This window comes from Lissotriton vulgaris, chromosome 10 (assembly GCF_964263255.1).
Source record: "Lissotriton vulgaris chromosome 10, aLisVul1.2, whole genome shotgun sequence".
NCBI classification, from domain to species: domain Eukaryota; kingdom Metazoa; phylum Chordata; class Amphibia; order Caudata; family Salamandridae; genus Lissotriton; species Lissotriton vulgaris.
Genome location: NC_141698.1, coordinates 1,034,908,994 through 1,034,926,511, shown reverse-complemented (window position 1 = coordinate 1,034,926,511; position 17,518 = coordinate 1,034,908,994). Strand labels below are relative to the sequence as shown.

Below are 17,518 nucleotides of genomic sequence, written 5' to 3'. Positions count from 1 at the left end.
TAAGTGAACAAAACTCTGCAGATGGAAGGCTGTCTACCTGGAAGTGACTCACCAAAAGTACATATATCACTAGGAATGTGAAAGGCTTCTAGTGTCACGTAAGGTGAGCTATGTACCACTATTATGTACGTTAAGTGAACAATGCAGTCATGCAGGTGAATGACGCCTGTGGCCATGCTGTAAGATGCTCTAAACTACCCTGTTTGTGAAATAAACTCTTCTGCCGTGCAGGCGTAATACTGGTCCGACCATGCAGGTGCAATGCACTCTACCACTGCGTGAGTGGAAGGAATTCTATGAATGACTCTCTCATGCCAAGTCAGGTGAAACCGGCTCTGCTGGTGACAATGCAAGGGAAAGATTCTAATCACTGTGCACTGAAAAGAACTCTTTGACCTCGCAGGTGGGAGGTTCATCACCACTGCAATGCGGGTGAAAGATTCTAATCACTATGCGCGTGAAAGGAACTCCTAAAGCCCTGGAGGTGGAGGTTCATCACCACGGCAAAGCGGGTGAAAGATTCTAATCACAATGCGCGTGAAAGGAACTCCTAAAGCCCTGGAGGTGGAGGTTCATCACCACGGCAAAGCGGGTGAAAGATTCTAATCACTATGCGCGTGAAAGGAACTCCTAAAGCCCTGGAGGTGGAGGTTCATCACCACGGCAAAGCGGGTGAAAGATTCTAATCACAATGCGCGTGAAAGGAACTCCTAAAGCCCTGGAGGTGGAGGTTCATCACCACGGCAAAGCGGGTGAAAGATTCTAATCACTATGCGCGTGAAAGGAACTCCTAAAGCCCTGGAGGTGGAGGTTCATCACCACGGCAAAGCGGGTGAAAGATTCTAATCACAATGCGCGTGAAAGGAACTCCTAAAGCCCTGGAGGTGGAAGGTTCATCACCACGGCAAAGCGGGTGAAAGATTCTAATCACAATGCGCGTGAAAGGAACTCCTAAAGCCCTGGAGGTGGAGGTTCATCACCACGGCAAAGCGGGTGAAAGATTCTAATCACTATGCGCGTGAAAGGAACTCCTAAAGCCCTGCAGGTGGGAGGTTTTTCACCACGGCAAAGCGGGTGCAAGATTCTAATCACAATGCATGTGAAAGGAACTTTGTTTTCTATATATACTGGAGTGATGATATTTGCATAGTGCTATTTCTATTCATATGACCTTGCGGCGCTGGAGAACCAGAAAATGGGAAATAAGTTATAAGGTGGGGGGGGGGAGGGTGACAAGAGTAATATGCTGGTTGTGGAAAAAGGTAACTATGGAATTATATGCTCTTGAAGCCTCAAGATTTTAAAGTGGACTATGTATTTCACAAACATGACACATAATCTGCAACCCTCTGCATAATCTTAGATTACAACACATTGTAGCTCAAACAAAAAAAAAGCATGACACGTGGTGATGGGCACTGGTATGTTCTCTCTAAAGTTTAATTTGGCACAGTAGAGTTGCTGATTGTTGAATTTAAGTGCTAAGCTGGTACTAATGTAGTTAATCTTTTCCCATCCAGTAGTTATTGTTACAGATATTGTTTTTAGTAAATTCTTTTATGTGCAATAAAAAAACCTTTCAAAATAAACATAGATGCACAGATAGACACACACAAACGTGCAAGCACGGATAGTAAAGAAACACATATACACAAACGCATGCATAGAAAGCACACACTTGGAAATAGCCAGCCACATACACAGATAGCTACAGCCACACAAGCATACACACACACTTACGCACAAACACACATATACAGGCACAAGCACATAGAAGCACAGACACACGCTCACATAGACAAGCGAGGTTATCGCTGTTTTGCAGGGAACATCGCTGGTTTTCCAGCGATGTTCCCTGCAAAACGGCGATAACCTTGCTGATACGACCCACAGGGTCGTATCCGTATAATCCACCCCAATGTTAGGGATAGGTAAGTGTATTTTAGCAGATGTTAGTTTTTGGAGACAACAGCGGTTTTCTCCAAAAACTAATGTGTGCTGAAATGCTGGGGCAGCCTTGTAAATATCGCGATGTGAACATCAGCGATATTTGCAAAGTTGTCCATCCGGGTTACGCCCAGTGACGCCCACTTTGCATCTCATTAGAGATGGAAAGGGAGGCGTTGGGAAAAAGGATGTTAACATGTGATTAGGCATGTTAGCACCCTCTTGTAAAAAGGGTGATAGTTTTAGCTCCGCTTTGTTGGCTTTTTGAGCCAAAAAAGCGGTGCTAAAGCCCTTGTAAATATGCCCCTAAGTTCTGAATAATTAGTGTAAAAGAAAGAGATAACCATGTTGTTCTTGCTTACATTTCACATGCTTTACTTAATATTGCATTCCCTATTGGTGTTTATTTTTTTCTAAGATGTTGTTAATTTTTTTTAGGCAGCATACTGCTCTTGTCTAGTGCGTAATTTCAATTGTCTCATATCTGGGTCTTTATAGGAGGTCAGTGCACTCCAAGTTTCTCTCAGTGGGGCAGTATGGTGTTCAGTGAGGGTCAGGATGTGGCACTTTGCTCATAGCTGCTGAAATTGGAACTGGGGAACCATGTTCAGCCTTCATGACCAGTGTACCGACCACTCCCACCAAGGGAGAACATTCCCATACTAGACCTTAGAAGGTCCCGCAAGATCTTAAAAGCCCTAGGGCCAGATGCATCAAGCATCCATTTTGCGATTCCTTATTAGCGAAAAATAAGGAATCGCTAATAAGGAATAGCAAAATGGAATGCATCAAGCAATCACTATAAAAATAGCGATTCCTTAGAATTCCTTAATTGCGACTCGCAAATTGCGAGTCGCAATTAATGAATACCTCCCCATTAATTCCTATGGGCCTAGAGGCCCATAGGAATGAATGGGAAGACAATCTCAATTTGCGAATCGCAATTAGCGATTCGCAAATTGAGATTGCGAGTTCAAGGGTGCAGGGGAGTCCAAAGGACACCCTGTTACACCCCTGAATGTGATCTTAGGGCATGTGTGATCTTAGGGCATGTGTGTGCGCAACATGAAACTTTGAAAAATGCACAAAAGTGCATTTTTTAAAGTTTTTGCAAATTACCATGAAGTTGTACTTCGTGGTAATTTGCGTGCCCTATTAGCGAATTCGCTATTTTTGATACTTTCATGCATTGCATTTAAGGAATCTCAATTTGAGATTCCTTAAATGCAAACAATCGCAATTTAGCGAAATCTCTATTTGCGATTTTTGCATTTGGGATGATGCATCCCAAATGCAAAAATTGCACTCGCAAAGGGCCAGATTCTGAGAATCTGGCCCTTTTGCGAGCGCATTTCGCTTGATGCATCTGGCCCTTAGTGTCTTAGCACCAGCAGGTCGACCCTAGCAGTGGCAAGTGTGGGTTAACCTTGAAGGCCTGTCCACTACAATTCATTCTGAAGTTCACCTCCAGTCTTGCAGGCAGGCCTAAGAAGCAGCACACCCTAGAGTGATGGTGACTGTCACTGCGGTCACAGGGCCCTTGAGCAGGGAGGCTCTAGGGCAGTGTGACTGCACTAGGTGCTGGCCAGCCGTAGTCTGTGCAGGTAACAGCAGTGCGCCAGAGGTGCGCTGTAAAGGGGGATTTTGAGGGACGATGCAGAGGGAAAATTACATAAATAATTAATTTTCCTTCTGCACCGTCCCTCGAAATCCCCCCTTACCCAGCCCCATCACCCAACTGCTGTTACCTGTATGGACCGCGGTTGGCGCTGACTTCAGGTGGGGGAGTCATGTTTGCAACTATAAAATGGTTTTAAGAGCACTTGCTGCCTCCTTCCTGGCCTCCAACAATTTACGACAACAATAAAAATGTCATGATAACTCCAGTGATTAATGTTCTTAGTAGACAGATAGTGTTTTATCTTGGAAATTTTGACTCATGCAAAGGAAGCACAGAGGGTTAATGTGCCTGCTGCTAAGAACATGTACCATGCAGATCGCAAAGTGCACATAATGTAAATAGGTCAGTGGGTTACTGCTTTTGTCAGAGCGACCCTATTGTTACTTGCATTTAAAAAGTTAAAATCCTAGCATAGAACAGTGAGCTCTTAACTGTCATGTAAGAGCTGCATGCAAACTGCAAGGTATAAATTAGAGCGTTATGGTTTTTTCCCCAGTCTTTGATTATCCTAATTTTGCAGAAAGAGGGCTCATTTGGGTAGAAGTCAATTCTGATTATTAAAGAGAACCCCCAGCCATGGCATTACATTTTAAATTCAGAGTTTATGTTTCTCCAGACCAATCACTATTAAACAATGCTGCCTACTTTTATGGTTGTCATGTGACTCCTACACATTGTAGCCCTTTGTCTTATGTAACATTTCCTAAACAGTGATTTACACACGTTTGATTGATTGTCTCTGTGTAATATGTGTGATGTAAAATGCTCTTACGCCCTACACTGGTATTAGTGGTGCTGTACATTTTATGATACTTTATAATTTTGTCATTTTTACTCATGCTAACAGTCTCTGCACAGATTTTCCTTGTTGGCTGTACGTGCCTGCTAAAAACCTATGAGAAATAAAAACTCAACTGTTGATTTAGATCCTGCCTCGGTGCAGTGTTTGGGAGAAAAGTGCAGTGGCTCTGCGCCTTTAACTCTCACTTGTTACACCCCGTCCCAGCTCCCACGCTCTCTCTTGCTCCGTCTTACTTCTTTACCCGTCGACCCATCTCTCTCTCCCTCCACCTCTCTCTCTCACTTTACACATTCACCTCTACCTTCTCTCTTACCTGTCTTCATCTGTCTCCCCTTTCCTTCTTGCTCTCTTTGTACCATCCACCCATGTTGCCCCATCTCGCTCTCTGTCCTTAACATCTTTTGTTTCTTTAAACCTGTATCTCTATTTCTCCCATCTGTGTTTTACATATCGCTCTCCTCCATCTCACACACCCATCTCTCCCTATTGTTATCTCCATCTATCAGCTGCCCCCGTCAAAGCACTTCAAATGCTTACATTTGCAAAAAATGTGAAATAAATATTTCATTCAAGACACCACACAGGGGTGAGACAAGAAACACAAGAGTGTGTGCGTGTAAATGTGTGGGTGCATGCCTACATGCATGTGTATCTGAGTGCACATATGCGTAGGTATATATGGGTGCCTGTGTATGTGTGCTTGTATATATCAAAATAAACAAAAGATATCCTGCAGTCGACAATTAACAAGACAAAAAAGAGACCGTGCAAAACCATATACTGAAAAGCCAAAAATACGCAAAATTTGTGCTGATTACCATCACTCACCGAGCCCGGTGACATGCTTCATCATCTGGGTCTCCTTTTTAGGGCTACAACTCCACTCTAATGATGGAGGAGCCCAAGGATGTTTTCAGGTATGGTATCTTGCAGATGTGAGCGAGTATAGTAAACAACAGGTATGGGAAATGAGTGCAGTGCAAAAAGTTATGTGGTGTGAGTTTAAAATTGAAGCAGAATCAGACTATGATTTTTATTCTTGTCTGATCCTGAACAAATATTAAAAACAGTGCAGGGACAGATTTCAACAAATAATCGTCCATTAACAAGAATCGGTCGACATGTTTCAGCACCTACAGGTAAAGAAATAACCTAGTGCTTTCATCAGGACCTCTTGGATATAAAATGCTACTGCAATAAAGTGATGTGATCAAAATGAAAAGTGAAAGGATACACTGCGAGCTTGATTTCTCACAGATTCCGTTCCTCACGCCTCTTGGACAAATCTCAAGAGATTGGAGGAAAAACCTCACCCCACCTGGCAACAGCTCAGGACAGAAGGAGGCACCGCTCTAACTGTCGGTACCTCAGGCGTGCATCTCAGCCATTGTTAATGGACGATTATTTGTTGAAATCCGTCCCTGCACTGTTTTTAATATTTGTTCAGGATCAGACAAGAATAAAAATCATAGTCTGATTCTGCTTCAATTTTAAACTCACACCACGTAACTTTTTGCACTGCACTCATTTCCCATACCTGTTGTTTACTATACTCGCTCACATCGGCAAGATACCATACCTGAAAACATCCTTGGGCTCCTCCATCATTAGGGTGGAGTTGTAGCTATAAAAAGGAGACCCAAATGATGAAGCATGTCACCGGGCTCGGTGAGTGATGGGAATCCGCACAAATTTTGCGTATTTTTGGCTTTTCAGTATATGGTTTTGCAAGGTCTCTTTTTTGTCTTGTTAAATGTCGACTGCAGGATATCTTTTGTTTATTGTGACGTCAATTTGGGGCTATATATCCTGTGGAGTCATTAAGCCTAGGCCTCTGACCCTCTTCTACTTCTCAGTGTGCTTTGCTTGTATATATCTTCATGCATGTGTGAGTTTGTAAATGTATCTCCTCTTGTTAATGTTGTATATGTATGTGCATGCTTGCTTATGTGCTTGTCTATGTGAGCGCGTGTCTGTGCTTTTATGTGCTTGTGCCTGTATGTGTGTGTTTGTGCGTAAGTGTGTGTGTATGCTTGTGTGGCTGTATCTATCTGTGTATGTGGCTGCAGCTGGCTATTTCCAAATGTGTGCATTTCTGTGCGTGCATTTGTGTATACATGTTTCTTCACTATCCGTGCTTGCACGTTTGTGTGTGTCTATCTGTGCATCTATGTTTATTTTGAAAGTTTTTTTTATTGCACATAAAAGACTTTACTAAAAACAACATCTTTAACAATAACTATTGGATGGGAAAAGATTAACCACATTAGTACCAGTTTAGCACTTAAATTCAACAGTCAGCAACTTTACGGTGCCAAATTAAACTTTAGAGAGAACATAACAGTGCCCATCATCACGTTTCATGCTTTTTTTTGTTTAAGCTACAATGTGTTGAAATCTAAGATTATGCAGAGGGTTGCAGACTATGTGTCATGTTTGTGAAATACATAGTCCAGTTTAAAATCTTGAGGCTTCAAGAGCATCTAATTCCATAGTTACTTTTTTTTCCACAGCCAGCATATTACTCTTGTCTCCCCCCCCCCTCCAGGGCCGCAAGGTCATATGAATAGAAATAGCACTATGCAAATATCATCACTCCACTATATCTGGAAAACACCAAGAGCTCCAATTTTCAAAAATTGTGAGACCTATTGCATTGCAAATGCTTGTTATTTTTCAGCTCTGGACTGGGGCTCTTCTTTGTGGGGCGACGCTCCTCCACTCAAATGGAGAAGCCGCCCCTTTCATACCCACAATCGACCAACCACACTAATTTTTTACAATGTTCAAAAACAATTAAAACAGATCAAAAAGGACTGCTCCCTTTACTAATAGAGGTTTGTATGTTTCAGTCTATTTTTGGTGCTCTCTGTAAGAATGTCTATGGGTACACATATGACTGGTTGGGTAACCTGGTGCTCTTTAAGGTCATCATCTACTATTTACTGTGCTTTGAAAGTTGATATAATTAAGTATGTTATGAAAAATGTGCTTTAAAATGCACCATTTTGGTCTGTCTTTTTCCAAAATTTTCTTGGTGGAAGAACCGTCCCAACCCCCCCAAGTAGTAGTCGGCTCGCTCGCTCCGCTCGTTCACCACATGCCGGATGGGGGCTGGTCTGGGGAAATTTGACAGGGCTGCTTTCAGTTCCCAGTCCAGCCCTGGTAGGATATGTGGATGAAATATTTCTGAGGTAGTTAAAGTAGGGTGCTACTAAGTCGGGGAGGGTAGCTGCACAGATTTTTCACAGAGGTAGTGGCACTCAGATTTCTTTGAAGGGTTTAAGGTGGGAGCATGAGGCCAGTCAGACAATTTAGGGGGAGGGTTTAGGTATTAATTGATAAGAAGTTTAAGTTTATTCCTTGAGTGAGGGAATGATTGATTGTCCCGCAAATAATGTGGCAGAGAGTTCCAGATTCTAGGAGCATGTGCAAGATATTTCTTTCTTGAGTTTAGGCGGATTCAGGAGTAGTGTTAGAGTTTTCAGAGAGGTCTCTTTTGGAAAGATTTTGACAGTTGTTTTGTGAGAAAAATTGGTTTTTCAGTTTAGAGAGCATTGTGGTTAAGCGGGCAGTTAGTATACCTCTTGCCTCGAACCATAGCCAGTTGAGTTTCTTGAGAGTGGGAGTGATGTGGATGGAGCGACTCTCCTCTGACAGTAGTCTGGCTGCTGCGTGGAGTGCAGCTTTCAAAGGTATGAGGTGTGTTTTTTGGCACCCCTGGTCGTAGCTTTACCGTAGTCCAACTTGGAGAGGACTAGGGATTGCACCACTGTCTTTGTTTTACCCAATGACAGCCAATAATTGGGGAACCATTCATTGCACAATTATTTATGGGCAACACTGCAGGAGGCATTATTTCTGCCTCATAAATGGAGAAGGCACAAGTCTGATTTTGTCATAAAAGCCATGGAACAGGGCATAGAATGAGAGCACCTGGTTTGCAGCTTTAGATGTAGAGACTTCAGGAACAGTGGGGGAGCATGGGTGTCTTGGGCTGCAATGCAAGTAAAGAAAAAGAGCCACCAATCTCTTGGTTTGATAGTAAAAACAAAACGACTACAATTGGGCCCACTCAAATCCCTAGACGTGGTGCACTGCACCTGTTGCAATGTTCAGGAGAGTTTTTCTGGAGGTAAAGGGTTGATGGAGGTGTGTGGGGGAGTCTGAAAGCTTTTCCAGCACACAGCAGCCATCAGCCACATCTGAATTCCTGAAATGAACATTTCACTAAGTATTCAATAAGAAATTTGGTGTTACTCGGGTTTATTTATTCTCATGCACAGCACAAGTCATAATTAAAAAGGCAGGTGAGTGACCCTAGTGGGACCAGGGCGCACACACCCAAACTAAAATACTGGTGGCGCGAGGCTACATAGCAAAAGAATGGCCTGAAGGAAAGGCATGCCCCATCAGGCAACAGGGATGCCTAGTTTGAATATTAAGCACATGGTGACCAAGCAGGCAGGAGCACTGTGGCACAGAGATGGTTGTGTAGGGGGCTACCCTGGACACGGTGGGCCCCCTCTACATTCCAAGTGGCCTTTGGTAACATTTCTACTTTCACTCTAAGTTTCCTTGGGGTTATAGGCATGCACTCAAGATAAAAGCAGTTCTAGGGCTGGTTCTTTAGCAAATAGGTTATGGAGAATTGAGACCCCTGCTGGCTGGTTTAAAGCTGCAGTAGCAGCAATATAAATGTAGAAATAAGACTCTGGGACACGGTATTCAATCTAATGCTTTATTGACATTTGAGATTTGACAATGCAGGGTAATTTTTTGTCAGTTGTATTGAATGTGGTACTGTTCCTATTTATTTCAGTGGTGGTGCAATGGTGGTATTTAGCCTGTTTCTGCTGTTACTAATGTGGTAACCCCCTGATGAAGCTGGTAGGCCTGCCTTATTGATGATGATACCTCTTTCAATTGTGAATGGGAATTTGTTATTAACGAGGGGACTGTGATTTGTGGGGTCAAACATTTCTGTGGGAGTGAACTGTGCTGAGGTTGTTGCCAAAGCTCCCCTGAGTAGGCCTTGGACTGCTCTGCTCCCGTATCTTGAGAGAGTCATCATTATATTTCTTTGTTTTTCGGTTCAATAGAGCCATTAAAGGTACAATATAAAACATTTAGAACTGAGATATAATAACACACACAAATTCATTTAAAATGTTTTCTTAGGGAATAGAAAATTATGTGGGAAATTACATGCTGATAATACAAATCTTATCATGTTTTAAAAACCATTATAAAAAAAGCACCCCAAAGCTAAAGGAAATTGCAAATGAGGTACATTTGATGCTTGCAACGAAATTTAGGTAAAGCACCAATAAAAGGGATTCGAAACCAATCATAAATACATTTGAGACAAGATATTAGGTGTGCAAAAACATGCTTACTGTTTTAAAGAGCATTCAACCTAATGTGCCATATTACCAACAGGTATCTTGTGATAATCGAGTTCTTTTTAAGGCACAAGACTTTCTCTTCAATAAGTCAGGCCATCGATAAGACGCTTGATCCCGAAGCCAAGGTCGCTCTTTTTGGCATTTCTAAAAAAATAACTGATTTGTCTAATGCCGAAGAAACCTACACGGCTATCTCCTCTTCAGTTGCCCGCTCCCTAATCCTCCAAAATTGGAGATCAGAGGAGATACCATTGTACTCAAACTCGGTGAATAAAATGAGAAGTGCAAAAAAGTTTGAAGAGGCTTACGCCAAAAGAGTTAGGGCAATGAAAAAGTTCACCAAAAATTGGAAATTCTTTGATAGCGATCAATCCATGACCGCCATTTAGCACTTTAGCACTTGACACTTTATTTATATAAGAAGTATAGGTTAGGCACGTTAGCACTTTTGTGCGGCAGGGTCCAGGCTTAGGTAAAATACATCTTTAATAGGTAGGCAAAGGTAAACGATAACAATTATAACATGAGGGTGTCTACATTTGCTATATTAAAGCACTTTGCACTACCAGCACTTTACTGAAACTGTGACTATAGAAACGATTGCACTCAGCACTTTATTGTTATTTCCTGCTTTGTACCAAAACTAATATCAATTATTATTGCTAAATGTTATTAATCATAGGATTTTACTAGATTTTGTTATTACAACTATTTGATTCCTGATCACTGATTATTGTATAATGTTTTAATGCCTATCTGCTCTGCTCAATAAAAAAAATTAAAAAAAGGGATCTTGTGATTAAGTACACCAAACAGTCTCTGGTGTTGGTTTTACATACTCGAAGGGCTGTGTGGTGGTCCCTAAAACTAAGAATTTTACAAAGAGGAATAGTGCAGTGTAATCGCTGTTTAGCATAGCCCCTACTGAAAAATAATGTGTTCAATATTCTCTGGTACTTGACAGGCCATCGGGCACAGATTTGATATGTTTCCCTTTTCATCCAGGAGTGGATAAACATGGCCTATGGTAAGATGCCCGACTTAAATATTACATAGAGTGCACGTGCATGTGGGTTTATAACCCTATTAAGGTATTGCTCATACTCAGGTACACATTTAAACATCAAGAAGGAATCTTCCAGGGTACCAGGGCATGCAGCAGAAAATATGTCTCCGAATACAAATTCCAAAAGAACGTTTTCAGCTTATCCTGAGCACCCTGGGGTAATGCAGAGGCTGCAGCCAGAAATCTTCCAAACTCAATTTGATTAGCCAATTTTTTATATGGACAAGCCAGGGAATCTTACTAATATAGTGGTCATCTAATACGACTCAACTGCAATCCCTATAGGGACCTAAATCATCATTGGTCCAGAGCCTTATCCAGTATTGGATAGGTCTCATCATAGCAATATCTGAAATTGATCTTAGGTTTAGGTCAAGTCTAATTGGCAGCATTGGTGCACGGGTGGGGAGTCTCAAAAGGGCCTTAAAGGCATTTCCAGCCATTTCGAGGGTGTTAAGGTTACAGTGCCCCCATACAGCTTCCCCATACATAGGTCCCCCACAAGCTTGAATCTTATATATCTCCCGGGGGTGAGGGGGATAGTAAAAGTGGGTGATCTATTGAAAAATCTTATGATAGACCCTGCTCTATGTTTTAGAGTCATGACACTTTACTGTACCTGGGCTACCTATCTATGGGAATCTTCTAATCTTGCGCCCAAATAGTCAAACTCCTGTACACTATCCAATTCCTCCCCCCTTACTCTTACTCTTGGATGTTTTCCTCCTGGCACCAAAGACCGTGTACTTAGTTTTGTTAATATTAATTTCCAGGCCATGCTCTAAAAAAACCAAAAGTGTTACATTTATCCAGGAGAATTGATCGACCACAAGGAGCCTTTGATAATCCTCTGAAAAATGGAGGCACAGTATTCTATAATCCTTCACCTTTTCGAAGACATTTTCACAATTTAAAAGATAGGGAATTCAGCCATTTATGTACAACAGAAAAAGTGTAGGGGCAAAATACACCCTTGTCTTACTCCTTTCCTGATTAGAATGTCTTCTGTCAACTCCCCTGTGGGCCCCACCTAACCCTGGAAAATGTTTCCATATATAAAGCCTGTATTTGGGACAATAATCCCAGCGGAACCCCGATCTTATGCAAAGCCACCCAAAGTTTTGCCCTTGGTTCACGATCAAACGCTGCTCGCAGATCCACAAAGGCGACATACAGTAACCCCATGCCAATGTCTCCTATCTTCCACTTAATAGACAGGAATCTCACAATCTGATCAATGGCACTAGTATTGGATCTGAATTCCGCATATAAGTGGGATAACACTTTAGCTTCGGAGATCCAGTCCCATAGTCTAGATAAAGATTGCATACTAAATACTTTCTGGATGTTGTCAATCAAATTTATGGGTCTGTAATTTCCTGGTGTAAATTTTTCCCCCTTTTTATGAACAGGGATTATTTCTCCTCCTTTCCAGGACGTCGGGATCAGTGCTCCTGCCATGAATGTGCTAGACAGACAATTTATATGGGGTCCCCAGATCGGAGGCTCATTCTGGATAAGACTGCAGAGATTTAATCCTAGCGAGGGGTTTCGCCAGATTTCTGGGCCTGATTGCATTTAAAGTTTATTTTAGCATAAATGGCTTGACCTCTTTCCAGCAGAGTCCATGCCATGCCCGAACATCTAAGAGGATTAAATAAACTTGGCTATTATATTCACCCCTCCTGAATGTTGGCTTTGCATCAAGGTCTGATGGAAAACAACCTTTAAATGGTCTCAGACCAAAATAGACCATTTTAATCAATAATTTGGAGGGCAGCAGAACTCACTGTAGGAGGTTTTCTATGGACTTACAGACCAGGTATCCTTCCAGATTCATCCTCTTCCTTGAGCAATTTCCAAAAATGGGGTCTATGGTTCGAAAGATGCCTTAAAAACTCCTTCAATACTCGCATCATGGCAAGGGCCCAAGTCCTCCAAAAAAGCATTCAAAGTATCGAGACACTGGATTGGTTTGGAGAGAGTCAAGTTCTACAATCAAGTACTTGGTTCCCATTAAAGAGAAATTTGTGGACTTATTATTTGTGAAGACCTCGCATCCGTCGCAACTAATAGCCCAATTTCTTAAAAATACCAAAATGAAGATCTATACAATGATGAATTCAAATTGAAGAAGTTATAAAGAATCATTTTCATTTATCAAAATCTTTTCCAGTACTCAGGCACTGAACCTAAACATATCCTATTACTAACCCTATTTCATCTTCTAACCCTAAATTTCCCATTGTGTACAATAACCAAAACTTTTAATTTTTACCCCATTCCCGTTTATGAATGCTGAATTTCCATTGAGATTATAAGTGCTGCAAATGCAATTTTTAAATTTTTACTAAAAGAAAAAATGTGTTACTTTCACTTTTTCATTTTGATTTCTGTTATTTCTGTGTTTCTTTAACGTTGTTCCTTATTGATTGTGGCATAAACCCTTATGCAGCAGTTTGCTATTTTTAACTACTCTAAATAACAGGCTCTGCTATCACCCAGTGTAATTGTGCTCACATTTGGAAGGATTAAGAACTGAGTTTGCAATGTTGGAATTAAAAGTCTTAGCCTTTGGTCACAACACAGATATCAGCACTGAGGGCTTACCTTAGGTGTCATCTTACTAGTCACGAGTACCAAATAATGGCTTGATTAAAAAGAAAACCTCAGTCAATAATATCATCTCCATATAAAGGCAACCTACCTTATATCATCAAATAAAACTAAAAGTTCACATAAGTAAAGAAATATGTAAACTTCCAGAGACGGCAACTTGTCAAGGTGCACCTAATTGTGCTCGGTGCTCGTAATACAAGTTTTCCTGATACTGTGATTTACAAAGTGCATGCACCCTAAAGAATTCTACATTTGTATTCCATCAGTGACACCATACACCAATTTTTAATTTATCTTAATTTATTCATTTCTGATATTTCTGGAGTGCAGACACCCATCCTCAGAGGGATATCACAAGGCTAGATTGTTTCAGGCCCTAAAATGACAGCACTTGTCTTTAACATTTGATTTGTTGGATGTTTGCAGTCTTGGTCCTTCTTCAGTGGAAACAGCCCTGCATGAACTGCCTGGCCAGGACCCCTTCAGATGGAAACAGAAGCAAACCCAGACCGGTTTCTGTCTATTTAGGGCTCATCAGTGAGGTGTAGCTTGTATCCTTTTGCACCGTAAGGATGGGAGCCGCATCTGGCAAACCCGTCTACAGCAAAACAGTTGTAAGAGGTGTGAAAAATTGCTACTCTGCTAGCGCTACCTTAGGTTTTTTGCTGGAGCGCAGTTGTGCCGTGAGGTGCACAGTCTCTAACTTCAACTAAAAACCCCACTGGGGTTTATCAGCCATGACTAAAAAGCTACAACACTGACTCCCGGCGTTTGGAAATAACCTCCATTTGCATAGACTTGCTGCAGGCAGAGCTCGGTGTTTGGCCTCAAAACATCATCCGGGTAAAATATTAATGCATGACGAGGAGGAGGAGGAAGAGGAAAGGCATTCGGTCCTTCTTGTACTAAAACAGCATCTGCGTACAGTCCAAGTTGGTGGGCGACGGTAGCTAATGGCCTGTAAGGCCTTCGTCTCCTTTATTAGTCTTCATCAGAGGGAATATCCAATTTTATATTCCCTTTCTTTGCTAATAAATTTCAATAATTTGTTGTTATCTTTTATACTTTATGACTATTGTCCTGTTTGTGTTTTTTGCAAGAATTGTATACCTGGGTTATTTTGTTTGTTTTCTTAAGATATAAATATTTTTGTATGTCTCATTCTTAAATGTACCTAGCTCCTGAGCTTCTTGCATGTTATGAATAATAAACACAAAATAACATTATGTGCAGTTATTTAAAGGATTACTGGGAACCCTCTGCCATGATGTCTTCCAAGTTAGTTTGATTAATATAGCCATTTTTTTTCCAAGCTGGTTTGTGCAGAAAATATAATGGGGACATAGTGCTTATACCCCGGTGCCAAGGTTCAAGTTGCCTCTTGTGATGATTAATACATTGGCTTTCCTAAGCCTAGGCCACAGGTTGTGTGGTTAATATTCTGCGTGACTTTCCCTCCAGGTGCGTAAGATCATGGACCAAGTTCAAAGCAAGGGGGAGGAGGCCTCGGAGTACTTCATCTACATCCTGGAGAAGGTGCCCGACGCCTACTTCGATCTACAACCCTGGCTGAAAGAAATCGGCTACCACCCTTCGCCACATATGCAGAACAAGTCGGTGGTCAACACAGACCCTGGTAAATACATGTGGTCAAAATCAAACTTCAAACTTACAAATTACTTTCTTGTATTTTATATCATTTCAGCTCAGAGTAAAAAAAAAATGTTTAGATAGTCTCATTGTCACAATATATAACATTTAAAATTTACAGGTACAAGAAATTAGCTGCTTGCATATCATGGAAGGAAAGTGGGAAAATGCAAAAACATTTCTCTGATCACTGGAATAAAGCTGAAGCTGTTGACACACTCCTAAATGAGTAAACAATTCAAAAACACTGTTTCCACACATTGCTACCTATTTAAGTCTAAATTTGCTGTAATTCCATGATTACAGGTGGGAGCAGTACAATTAGCAGGAAAGTGGAATTTTAACAAATGGCTCAGGATACTCTATATGAGGGCCTCTGCTTTATATATTCTATTGAACTGTGGGCTATGCATGAGACTGTACTTTTCCCAGCTGTCAGAATAATGTGCATAATTCCAAAGTCATGGTGGGCCTGCCATTTGCACGAAGACGTATATTCTATTAAAGAGGGGTGGAATATTTACTAGGTGTAGTAAATATTTACTACGTGTAGGTTTGAATTTCAAAATTAGGCATATCATGCAGGATCAGTATTTAGGCCTCAAATTCCGCTTGTTTTGACTTTTTTCCAGGCCTTTCCTTCAATACATTTTTTCAGGTTTGTCCTGTTGTGATCTTTCAGGGAAAACAGTAGGAGCCCGACAATATCACACAACACTGAATTACGATACCTTTGCAAATTCCTGATAGCACAGGTATCGGAAATCCACCTAGCCATAATTCAATTCAAGAGGCTTTAAGGGTCTTGAGGTAGCAGCCAATGGGCTACTATCTTTAGGCCGACTACACCCTTAGTGTGATCACCCCACATGGGGGAGTGGGCACAATCCCTGACCCTGATTAGAGGGTGTTGCCATCTGCAAGATGGCAAGCACTGAAGAGTGGGCTTCACCTCACCTACCCCACCTGAGGGGTGGGGTTGGCAGAGGTGGGCACACCAGCTGTTGGTTTGGTTCAGGGGCCCTCTGAGTGCATGGAATAATAAATATGATATTGGAACCAGTGCATGTTTATTATTCTGAGATGTTTGATGCCAAACATCCCAGGATCAAGTAAAGCCATTATGGTGCTAGGAAACTCGTAATCACCAGTTTCTGGACCATATACTCAGGATGGCTTTTCTGGGCACTTATACTATCTAAGAATGGCCATAGATGATAAAGGAACTTGTCTGCTCATGCAGCTAGGTCCTCACAAGAGGTATAGGGCGTCCTGCCTTAAGGGTGACATACCTAGGCCCCGGACAGTGCTGGGCAGTTATGGCACACAGGGATGTGTGCCATGTAGACTCTTCACTTTTAGCTTCACATAACACGCAGGCTGCATCGGCAGTGGTGCCTGTTTGTGGTGAAAGGGCTCCGAAGGTGGCATAATACATGCTGCAGCCCTCAGAGACCTTTCCTTGACTTCCATGCCAAGGGACTTGCAGGGAGGCCAGAGTTGTGCCAATTGTGGAAACAATGATACAAGTTAGGGAAAGAACACAGGGCCTGGGAACCTGGTTGGCAGGGACCCAGGGATACACACAGTCAAATTGCACCAGGTAGCTGGCAAAAAGTTAAGGGGCAGCCATGAAGAAAGGGCACTTTCGTACACATGGTGATTCATTATCCAGGACCGTGGTGTGCCAGATAGTCATTACCTGCCAGCAGTTCCCATTTAGCCATAAAGATAACATTCTAAACATGTCTGATTTTAAAACTGTGCGTGTCCCTGGTACTCAAATTTGGTAGTGAGCCTGTCTCAAACTTCTCATCAAAAGATAAAGGAGCAAAGGCATTGGGATAACAAGGGTCAGGTGTACTATTACATCGCATAAAGTAGTCTCAATTTGGGACCAGTTTTTTTCCTACCTGTGTGGACCCAAACTATGTACAAATTCCAAATCTGAATGAGTCACAATTAATATTTATGAGGTAGGTCGCAATAGCGATTCGATACGATTGGACTCAATCACAGGGATAATGTTCTGCAAAGGTCAGCAGACTACAATGTCTCTGATAGCTTTTCTAATGAAGATTATTATTATTATTAATATTTTTTCCTTAAAGAAAACTGGGCTAAACTGATATCAATGGGGCTTTTGAAAGGGCCACTCCCAATATGCCCTTCCAGATACTCAATCGATATGGAGTTCAAACCCATTGTAGAAACCCGTAAAATAGTACTGATTCCTAAAATGGGTTTAGTAAATAGTAAAAAACATTTCTGCGGGCGTACACAGCTATTTGGAGTGTCTGCAATCATAAAAATGTTTATACAACTTGCTTCAAATTTTTGTTAAA

The 17,518-nt window shown here is 41.6% G+C and overlaps 1 protein-coding gene across 1 annotated transcript in view; it reads left to right on the top strand.

Moving 5' to 3' along the window:
* The window catches only part of NOD1 (nucleotide binding oligomerization domain containing 1), a 384,901-nt gene that overhangs the window by 267,470 nt on the left and 99,913 nt on the right, over positions 1-17,518 (top strand). The window contains exon 3 of the mRNA XM_086942080.1: positions 14,985-15,159. Coding sequence (XP_086798206.1) covers positions 14,985-15,159 — 175 coding nt within the window. The remainder of the gene's footprint in view (positions 1-14,984; positions 15,160-17,518) is intronic.